The 10772-nt window shown below is 47.1% G+C and overlaps 4 protein-coding genes, 2 non-coding genes and 1 pseudogene across 6 annotated transcripts; 3 read left to right on the top strand and 4 right to left on the bottom strand.

Moving 5' to 3' along the window:
• Positions 1–1881: 1881 nt before the first annotated feature.
• Positions 1882–2000, bottom strand: LOC145993020 (5S ribosomal RNA). Its single transcript, XR_014442232.1, has one exon. It is a non-coding gene; the product is annotated as a 5S ribosomal RNA (ribosomal RNA).
• A 2217-nt stretch (positions 2001–4217) lies between these two features.
• LOC145992294 (histone H3) lies at positions 4218–4628 on the bottom strand. Its single transcript, XM_083128678.1, has one exon. It carries the CDS (start codon positions 4626–4628, stop codon positions 4218–4220), a length of 411 nt encoding a protein of 136 aa, XP_082984804.1.
• Positions 4629–4871: 243 nt separating this feature from the next.
• On the top strand, positions 4872–5183 carry LOC145992295 (histone H4). The gene has a single exon (XM_083128679.1). The coding sequence runs from the start codon at positions 4872–4874 to the stop codon at positions 5181–5183; it is 312 nt and encodes a 103-aa protein (XP_082984805.1).
• A 669-nt stretch (positions 5184–5852) lies between these two features.
• On the bottom strand, positions 5853–6227 carry LOC145992296 (histone H2A). Its single transcript, XM_083128680.1, has one exon. It carries the CDS (start codon positions 6225–6227, stop codon positions 5853–5855), a length of 375 nt encoding a protein of 124 aa, XP_082984806.1.
• Positions 6228–6427: 200 nt separating this feature from the next.
• LOC145992297 (histone H2B) lies at positions 6428–6799 on the top strand. The gene has a single exon (XM_083128682.1). It carries the CDS (start codon positions 6428–6430, stop codon positions 6797–6799), a length of 372 nt encoding a protein of 123 aa, XP_082984808.1.
• A 2153-nt stretch (positions 6800–8952) lies between these two features.
• Positions 8953–9071, bottom strand: LOC145993021 (5S ribosomal RNA). Its single transcript, XR_014442233.1, has one exon. It is a non-coding gene; the product is annotated as a 5S ribosomal RNA (ribosomal RNA).
• A 1153-nt stretch (positions 9072–10224) lies between these two features.
• LOC145992298 (histone H1 pseudogene) overlaps positions 10225–10772 on the top strand; it is an 874-nt pseudogene continuing 326 nt past the window's right edge.

Below are 10772 nucleotides of genomic sequence, written 5' to 3' on the forward strand. Positions count from 1 at the left end.
CATTTGGACAAAATGCCACTGCAAAAAAATAACCTAAGACTTGGAACAATTATTGATTCGGCGCATTATTATTTTGGATGAACACATAAAATAAACTTGTATATTTAACAAAAATAACTTTCAGGTTTCTATTTCACAATTGTACGTTTGTTACTAGAGTATGGCAGTGAAAGGTACACACAGATTAATATCTGCATATACTCGGTTGGGTTACATTAGGTTAGGTTTTGTTAGGTCGTGATTTTATTTCATTTTTCGTGTTTTCCTTCATTTTACTTTCAAAATTACTTTCAGTTTTCTCCACGAGCAGGGAAAAAGGAAGAGTTTGGCAGTCACATTCATAATTTGCACTAAAAGGGCTCACTTAACTTCTATGAAAGGGTGAGAACTGGTACGCTCAACGAAGTGTGACATTTGGCGGGAACCGTTGCATTTGAAATCGGTTACTCCAAGAATTGATCTGAACGTTGTTTCCAGAGGGCGGCGGCATCGGGGGGGGGGGTGGAACTTCAACTTACGATCCCGGAAGATTAGCATTTTTTTGTTCAGTTAGGGGTGGGGTTCGAACGCCTACATGCCTCCATTCGGTATCATTACATGCTGACTACACAACGAAAGTGTACGCGAATTTTTGAAGAGGAACCAAAGTTGTCTTACGCAAGGTCCTTTTTCCAGGAATTTGTCTCGCGTTCGTCTGAACCCAGATCCTCTGGGAGGTTAGGTTACGTTGACATGGCAAAAAAAAATGTTCATTCCATCCTATGCATTAATATTAGGGGTGTGCGGGATCCCGAAAAGTCGGGACCGGGGGGGGGATCCTGTCCCGATCCCGACTTCGGGAAATGACTTCCCGACTCCCGACCAGTCGAGAAATACCGAATGGTCATTTTATCGTTAATTCGTTTGCTGCAAAAAGTAACGGTTATGTAACGGTCTGCTGCCAAAAGTAACGATTTCGTAACCGTCTGCTGCCAAAAGTAACGGTTTTGTAACCGTTCCCTGCTAAAACTAACAGTTTCGTAACCGTTTACTGCCAAAAGTAACCGTTTCGTAACAGTTTACTGCCAAAAGTAACCGTTTTGTAACAGTTTACTGACAAAAGTAACCGTTTTGTAACAGTTTACTGACAAAAGTAACAGTTTCGTAACCGTTTGCTGCCAAAAGTAACCGTTCCGACCAGGACCTTCCCCACTTGCCTTCTGCTAAATTGTCCACTAGCGGGGACACTTTCACATCACTGCACTGATCGAGCATTCCCTTTCCGAAGGGAAAAGACGCGAGATTTGACATGCATCGGTTGAAACAGAACCTCGGTTTACGTGTCCTCGCCAACGAGTATGCGACATTTCCAATTCTTTATTCTGCGTGTGCACACCCCCCCCCCCCCCCGCCCCGGTGCGTTTCGGGCGAAATTGCCAACGGATCAGGGTTGCCGGGCCGGGACTATCCCTTTAGCGAACGCCTCCTTCCACGGCGATGGCATTTTGCAAAAAAATAAAAACGCCCAAAAAAAACACACTCCCTGCAACCGCCGGCACGTATCCTCGCCGAAAACTACCAACGCCGGGCTCTTCGGGGAGCGACGCGGCGGATCCGCCGGGCAGGGGAGCGCTCGCTCCCCGCCGGGATTATGGCGGCCGCCGGTAATAAGAACGCACCCTGCAACCCCGCAAGCCCCAAAAAACAGAAGAAAGTCGCCTTCCCCGATATTCATATATACTAATATACATTCTTCACTTATATTATTATTATTATTTGATGACAGGTATATTGAAAAAAAAAAAAAAAAAAAAAAAAAGCGATTCTGCAAAAACTGTCGGTGATTGATTGGCTTCAATTCACAAATAAAAGGCCACTATGAACCTTGAAAAAGAAAAAGGATGCCAACAGCACCTGGTGTTCCCAGGCGGTCACCCATCCAAGTACTGACCAGGCCCGACGCTGCTTGACTTCGGTGATCGGACGAGAACCGGTATATTCAGCGTGGTATGGCCGTTGGCGAAAGATACTGCTTTCGGTAAGGTACATATAGTCCAACTTCTCGTTTTCGGGGAAATGTCTCGTCTCGTGGGCACTGCCAAGAACGTGTAGAAGAAACATAACAAATAATTATACATTTCATTGTAGTCATAGTGAGAAATGTGCTTTAACACCCTTCCAGAGATGTGTGAACATAAAAGCTACAAGATAGAGAAGAAGAAAATTTAGTGCAGTGAATAAAAGTGAATCTCATGACCAACCTTTTTGATTCCACACTATATACCCAGGACCTAACAACGAAAAAGTGATTGGGCTCGGTTAGTTCGTATGAACTTTCCAGCCTGATCATTACCAGTGCGTAGTTATATATATATATATATATATATATATATATATATATACTCTCCAGCCTAGCTATTTCCTATTTTTGTGCTATCTTCGGACAACTTCATCGAGTTCTCGAATACGCGCTATTCCCACAAACCAAAGTAGGCAACGGGCACCTCGACACAAACTATTACATTATTATTATTTATCGGCGGAGAGCAGGAAGGGCCGCGCTAACTTTCGGTGCAAATGGCTGCTTTCGAATCGAACCACAGTCCTCATGCGATAGATTTTCGCCTATAAACGAAATTAAAGGCTATACATTGGAAGTAGGCCAGCTTCGTTCAAACACAGGCGTGTGCGACACACGCTACTTCGGAGATTGGCTTGAGAGGCCTGTCGTATGCTCAAGGCACCTGATTCTCAGCAAGAGAATAGGGGAAGGATTGAACTTCCATCTCCTCCGTGCAACCGACGCACCTTCTACCTTTTCTCAGAGAAAACTAAGGAAATCACGGGCATATGGAGGTCGCGCGTACACCTACGGTGAGTTTGACACGAAGGAAGCGAGGAACGTGGAAGTCGTGGGGACGGACTGCGGCACTTCACGGCTACTTCAAAGTTTCCGGAACGTACCCAACAACGAGGGATGCTGGTGCTCTCTAGCTCAGCACTGAAAAAATTAATCTTGGAAAGAGGAGGAAACACACTTACCGTTGTGGCAACTACAAACTTCAGTTTGCTTCGGCCCGCCTGAGAGCTGCTCTCGCTCCGGTCCGCGCTCCGAGAGAAAAGGGGGTCGAAACCTCGGCGCGGGGATTCATTTTCGTTCCGAAAAGAGCGTAGATATGGCAGATACGGCATCAGCTCCCTCAGCCCCGACGGCGGCTTCGCCCAAGAAGTCCTCGAAGGCGAAAAAGCCGAGAACGGCTCCTTCCCATCCCAGGACATCCGAGATGGTGAACAACGCTATCAAGAACTTGAAGGAGCGCGGAGGCTCTTCCCTGCAGGCCATCAAGAAGTACATCACCCAGAACTACAAGGTCGACGCCGAGAAGCTCGCGCCCTTCATCAAGAAGTACCTGAGGAGCGCCGTGGCATCAGGTTCTTTGGTGCAAACCAAAGGAAAGGGTGCCTCCGGATCTTTCAAACTCAGCGCTTCGTCGCTGAAGGAGAAACCGGAAAGCGGGGCTGTTTCCAAGACCAAACGCTCGGCTCCCAAGGAGAAGAAACCGGCAAAGAAAGCTGCCCCGGCCAAGCGACCAAAGAAGACCGGCGAAAAGAAGAAGGCACCTGTTGCAAAGCCAAAGAAGTCTCCATCGAAAGTGAAAAAGGCAAAGACGCCCAAGAAACCAAAGGCGCCAAAGCCAAAGAAGGCTGCCAAGCCCAAGGCAGCAAAGAAGGCTGCACCAAAAAAGAAGTAAAATGGTTGAGCACGCAAGTGTTCCCCATAAAAAGGTCCTTCTGAGGACCATCAAAATTCTCCTGGAAGGAGCGAATTTGCACGATCACTCAATCTTATAACCTTTCCTTTCATCGGACACGGTGTCATCCTTTCCCTTCCATCCATGCATTTTCTTTTTTAAAAAAATGAAAGCAATACACTAGTCACATTATGTCGTCATAATTTGTTTGACTTCGTTTCCATCGATTCTATGAAATGAACTGCGAGTAAGATATTAGATTTAAAGATTTAGCGAGAGCTTTATTATTAAAACTGAATATTCATGAAATATCGCCCAATTGCTTCGGCATTATTATTTTAAATAACTTTTGGATAAACGCGAGGATAGGGATGGAATTGACAATAATAATAAAAAATAAAGAGAGATACGACCAAAACGTACTTTCCAAGTAGGATTTGTGGTCCTCAAAAGGACCGATTGTTTGCCAAGGGCAGCGGAATGCGCTTAAGCACGCTCTCCACGAATGCGGCGGGCGAGCTGGATGTCCTTTGGCATGATAGTGACACGCTTAGCGTGGATGGCACACAAGTTGGTATCTTCGAAGAGACCGACGAGGTAAGCCTCGCTGGCCTCCTGGAGAGCCATGACTGCGGAACTCTGGAAGCGCAAGTCGGTCTTGAAATCTTGAGCGATCTCGCGGACGAGACGCTGGAAAGGAAGCTTCCTGATGAGCAACTCGGTGCTCTTCTGGTAGCGACGGATTTCTCGAAGAGCCACGGTACCTGGCCTGTACCTATGGGGCTTCTTCACTCCTCCGGTGGCGGGAGCGCTCTTCCTAGCTGCCTTTGTGGCGAGCTGCTTCCTTGGGGCCTTGCCTCCGGTGGATTTTCGTGCAGTTTGCTTAGTCCGGGCCATTGTCGCGTGCTTGTCCTAAGCGTTTCCGTTTCAAACAATCGCGCCAACCAAAAATCATGCCTTTATATGCTTTGCCCTGAAAGGTGCCGTGCATGCTCCTGATTCGTGAAATCAAACCGAAAAGCGGATTTCCCATTGGCTCCCGCCATTCTGCCCCCCTCTGTCGAAGGCGTACAAAACTGAGCCGGCTCGCCGGGAAGGCTTCATTCTCATCTTTCGAATCCACGTACGTGCACTGCAGAAATGACAGGCAGAGGTAAAGGAGGAAAGGGACTCGGCAAAGGAGGTGCCAAGCGCCACCGTAAAGTTCTCCGAGACAACATCCAGGGTATCACCAAGCCCGCCATCCGCCGTCTTGCCCGGCGAGGAGGTGTGAAGCGAATCTCCGGTCTCATCTACGAAGAGACACGCGGCGTCCTCAAGGTGTTCTTGGAGAACGTTATCCGCGATGCCGTCACCTACACGGAGCACGCCAAGAGGAAAACCGTAACCGCCATGGACGTCGTGTACGCACTCAAACGTCAAGGCAGAACCTTGTACGGTTTCGGAGGTTAAGGGCTCTAGTTTGCCTGTCCTCCATCTTGAAAAATCGGCCCTTCTAAGGGCCACAAATCTTTTCTTTGAGGAAGGAAATGTCAGCTTTCAACTTTCCCCGAACCTTACCCCCTGATCCCAGCCTCGATTCGAACGATTTCTCTCGTCTCGAGTTCATAATGACATAAGAATGATTGAAATAATTGAGAATTCAACAAAAAATATTCACGCGAGGACTCTCAGCATTCGCTAGATGACTACCCACCCTTCGTTCGTCGTTTAGCAAAGCAAAAGAAATTTATGTGAAATTCAGATTGCTTCTGTCAAATTATAACATCAATTAATATAACTCAGGCGAACATATATATATATTTTTTATTATTATTATTTTCAGTGCAGCTTGACTCCACCGAAAACAAAACACACGTCATAATCTCTATGCTATCAAAATTTACAAGATGTATACGTACAGGTAAGCCACTATTCTCTGACATTATCGGAAATAGGCAAAAAACATTGAATCAACACAGGATTTGCATGCCAAGTTACATGGATTGTCAGTCCTGATTAGACTACAGACTTCAAACTTGAAAACTTAAAAAAATGGAGTAGACAATGACCCTTTCCTAAGGTAATTGGTGGCCCTTACAAGGGCCGATTTGCTAGAAGCTGAGGGGGTAGGGTGTCAGCTTAAGCTTTCTTCTCGGTTTTCTTGGGAAGAAGGACCGCCTGGATGTTGGGCAGCACGCCACCCTGGGCGATCGTGACCCCAGAAAGGAGCTTGTTCAACTCCTCGTCGTTTCTGATGGCCAACTGCAAGTGACGGGGGATGATCCTGGTCTTCTTGTTATCGCGAGCAGCATTGCCGGCCAACTCCAAGACTTCGGCTGCCAAATATTCCATGACGGCGGCCAGGTAAACCGGTGCACCGGCACCGACACGTTCGGCATAATTGCCCTTTCGCAAAAGTCGGTGGATTCTGCCGACGGGGAACTGAAGTCCGGCTCGGCTGGAGCGAGACTTGCTCTTTCCCTTCACTTTTCCTCCCTTTCCGCGTCCAGACATGATGATCTCTTGCTATCGATACAACGTGAAAACACAAATTTTTGCCAGCCAGTTTGGTGGTTTTGTTAAGTAGTATTGAATCGCCGCGAATGAGAGCGTCCGGGAGACACGTCTCGAAGCGCCATTGGTCCGTCTGATATCAACCGTCCTTTCTTAAAAACGAATCGACGGAGGTGGCGCCCATCGAGTCTGTCTGCAACATGCCGCCAAAGACAAGTGGAAAAGCCGCCAAAAAGGCCGGAAAGGCCCAGAAGAACATCTCCAAGGGAGACAAAAAGAAGAAGCGGAGGAGGAAGGAGAGCTACGCAATTTACATCTACAAGGTGTTGAAGCAAGTTCACCCTGACACCGGCATCTCCAGCAAGGCGATGAGCATCATGAACAGCTTCGTCAACGACATCTTCGAGCGCATTGCCGCCGAAGCTTCCAGGCTCGCTCATTACAACAAGCGATCGACCATCACCAGCAGGGAGATCCAGACGGCCGTTCGGCTGCTCCTCCCCGGTGAACTGGCCAAGCACGCCGTCAGTGAAGGCACCAAGGCCGTGACTAAGTACACCAGCTCAAAGTAAACTCAAGGAAATAATTACCTTGCCGAAAAAGGCCCTTTTTAGGGCCAAAAATTGAATCTTGGAATTGGACGAACTTGTCTACCACCCCTCCGAAACGTACACTTACATAACCTAACGATATCTCAGCCTGCAAGCGAGAAGATTTTTGACCTTACGTATATATAAAAAAAAAATGCTTTTAAGGTACGACCTTAACCAGCACGTAATTTACAAAAATAGGCTAAATTTCCAAATTTTTTAGTTTCTTTTGCTGAATAGGACTTTTAGAGTTACATTTGGACAAAATGCCACTGCAAAAAAATAACCTAAGACTTGGAACAATTATTGATTCGGCGCATTATTATTTTGGATGAACACATAAAATAAACTTGTATATTTAACAAAAATAACTTTCAGGTTTCTATTTCACAATTGTACGTTTGTTACTAGAGTATGGCAGTGAAAGGTACACACAGATTAATATCTGCATATACTCGGTTGGGTTACATTAGGTTAGGTTTTGTTAGGTCGTGATTTTATTTCATTTTTCGTGTTTTCCTTCATTTTACTTTCAAAATTACTTTCAGTTTTCTCCACGAGCAGGGAAAAAGGAAGAGTTTGGCAGTCACATTCATAATTTGCACTAAAAGGGCTCACTTAACTTCTATGAAAGGGTGAGAACTGGTACGCTCAACGAAGTGTGACATTTGGCGGGAACCGTTGCATTTGAAATCGGTTACTCCAAGAATTGATCTGAACGTTGTTTCCAGAGGGCGGCGGCATCGGGGGGGGGGGTGGAACTTCAACTTACGATCCCGGAAGATTAGCATTTTTTTGTTCAGTTAGGGGTGGGGTTCGAACGCCTACATGCCTCCATTCGGTATCATTACATGCTGACTACACAACGAAAGTGTACGCGAATTTTTGAAGAGGAACCAAAGTTGTCTTACGCAAGGTCCTTTTTCCAGGAATTTGTCTCGCGTTCGTCTGAACCCAGATCCTCTGGGAGGTTAGGTTACGTTGACATGGCAAAAAAAAATGTTCATTCCATCCTATGCATTAATATTAGGGGTGTGCGGGATCCCGAAAAGTCGGGACCGGGGGGGGGATCCTGTCCCGATCCCGACTTCGGGAAATGACTTCCCGACTCCCGACCAGTCGAGAAATACCGAATGGTCATTTTATCGTTAATTCGTTTGCTGCAAAAAGTAACGGTTATGTAACGGTCTGCTGCCAAAAGTAACGATTTCGTAACCGTCTGCTGCCAAAAGTAACGGTTTTGTAACCGTTCCCTGCTAAAACTAACAGTTTCGTAACCGTTTACTGCCAAAAGTAACCGTTTCGTAACAGTTTACTGCCAAAAGTAACCGTTTTGTAACAGTTTACTGACAAAAGTAACCGTTTTGTAACAGTTTACTGACAAAAGTAACAGTTTCGTAACCGTTTGCTGCCAAAAGTAACCGTTCCGACCAGGACCTTCCCCACTTGCCTTCTGCTAAATTGTCCACTAGCGGGGACACTTTCACATCACTGCACTGATCGAGCATTCCCTTTCCGAAGGGAAAAGACGCGAGATTTGACATGCATCGGTTGAAACAGAACCTCGGTTTACGTGTCCTCGCCAACGAGTATGCGACATTTCCAATTCTTTATTCTGCGTGTGCACACCCCCCCCCCCCCCCGCCCCGGTGCGTTTCGGGCGAAATTGCCAACGGATCAGGGTTGCCGGGCCGGGACTATCCCTTTAGCGAACGCCTCCTTCCACGGCGATGGCATTTTGCAAAAAAATAAAAACGCCCAAAAAAAACACACTCCCTGCAACCGCCGGCACGTATCCTCGCCGAAAACTACCAACGCCGGGCTCTTCGGGGAGCGACGCGGCGGATCCGCCGGGCAGGGGAGCGCTCGCTCCCCGCCGGGATTATGGCGGCCGCCGGTAATAAGAACGCACCCTGCAACCCCGCAAGCCCCAAAAAACAGAAGAAAGTCGCCTTCCCCGATATTCATATATACTAATATACATTCTTCACTTATATTATTATTATTATTTGATGACAGGTATATTGAAAAAAAAAAAAAAAAAAAAAAAAAGCGATTCTGCAAAAACTGTCGGTGATTGATTGGCTTCAATTCACAAATAAAAGGCCACTATGAACCTTGAAAAAGAAAAAGGATGCCAACAGCACCTGGTGTTCCCAGGCGGTCACCCATCCAAGTACTGACCAGGCCCGACGCTGCTTGACTTCGGTGATCGGACGAGAACCGGTATATTCAGCGTGGTATGGCCGTTGGCGAAAGATACTGCTTTCGGTAAGGTACATATAGTCCAACTTCTCGTTTTCGGGGAAATGTCTCGTCTCGTGGGCACTGCCAAGAACGTGTAGAAGAAACATAACAAATAATTATACATTTCATTGTAGTCATAGTGAGAAATGTGCTTTAACACCCTTCCAGAGATGTGTGAACATAAAAGCTACAAGATAGAGAAGAAGAAAATTTAGTGCAGTGAATAAAAGTGAATCTCATGACCAACCTTTTTGATTCCACACTATATACCCAGGACCTAACAACGAAAAAGTGATTGGGCTCGGTTAGTTCGTATGAACTTTCCAGCCTGATCATTACCAGTGCGTAGTTATATATATATATATATATATATATATATATATATACTCTCCAGCCTAGCTATTTCCTATTTTTGTGCTATCTTCGGACAACTTCATCGAGTTCTCGAATACGCGCTATTCCCACAAACCAAAGTAGGCAACGGGCACCTCGACACAAACTATTACATTATTATTATTTATCGGCGGAGAGCAGGAAGGGCCGCGCTAACTTTCGGTGCAAATGGCTGCTTTCGAATCGAACCACAGTCCTCATGCGATAGATTTTCGCCTATAAACGAAATTAAAGGCTATACATTGGAAGTAGGCCAGCTTCGTTCAAACACAGGCGTGTGCGACACACGCTACTTCGGAGATTGGCTTGAGAGGCCTGTCGTATGCTCAAGGCACCTGATTCTCAGCAAGAGAATAGGGGAAGGATTGAACTTCCATCTCCTCCGTGCAACCGACGCACCTTCTACCTTTTCTCAGAGAAAACTAAGGAAATCACGGGCATATGGAGGTCGCGCGTACACCTACGGTGAGTTTGACACGAAGGAAGCGAGGAACGTGGAAGTCGTGGGGACGGACTGCGGCACTTCACGGCTACTTCAAAGTTTCCGGAACGTACCCAACAACGAGGGATGCTGGTGCTCTCTAGCTCAGCACTGAAAAAATTAATCTTGGAAAGAGGAGGAAACACACTTACCGTTGTGGCAACTACAAACTTCAGTTTGCTTCGGCCCGCCTGAGAGCTGCTCTCGCTCCGGTCCGCGCTCCGAGAGAAAAGGGGGTCGAAACCTCGGCGCGGGGATTCATTTTCGTTCCGAAAAGAGCGTAGATATGGCAGATACGGCATCAGCTCCCTCAGCCCCGACGGCGGCTTCGCCCAAGAAGTCCTCGAAGGCGAAAAAGCCGAGAACGGCTCCTTCCCATCCCAGGACATCCGAGATGGTGAACAACGCTATCAAGAACTTGAAGGAGCGCGGAGGCTCTTCCCTGCAGGCCATCAAGAAGTACATCACCCAGAACTACAAGGTCGACGCCGAGAAGCTCGCGCCCTTCATCAAGAAGTACCTGAGGAGCGCCGTGGCATCAGGTTCTTTGGTGCAAACCAAAGGAAAGGGTGCCTCCGGATCTTTCAAACTCAGCGCTTCGTCGCTGAAGGAGAAACCGGAAAGCGGGGCTGTTTCCAAGACCAAACGCTCGGCTCCCAAGGAGAAGAAACCGGCAAAGAAAGCTGCCCCGGCCAAGCGACCAAAGAAGACCGGCGAAAAGAAGAAGGCACCTGTTGCAAAGCCAAAGAAGTCTCCATCGAAAGTGAAAAAGGCAAAGACGCCCAAGAAACCAAAGGCGCCAAAGCCAAAGAAGGCTGCCAAGCCCAAGGCAGC

Source organism: Lepisma saccharinum, chromosome 9, assembly GCF_977018435.1.
Source record: "Lepisma saccharinum chromosome 9, izLepSacc3.1, whole genome shotgun sequence".
NCBI lineage: Eukaryota > Metazoa > Arthropoda > Insecta > Zygentoma > Lepismatidae > Lepisma > Lepisma saccharinum.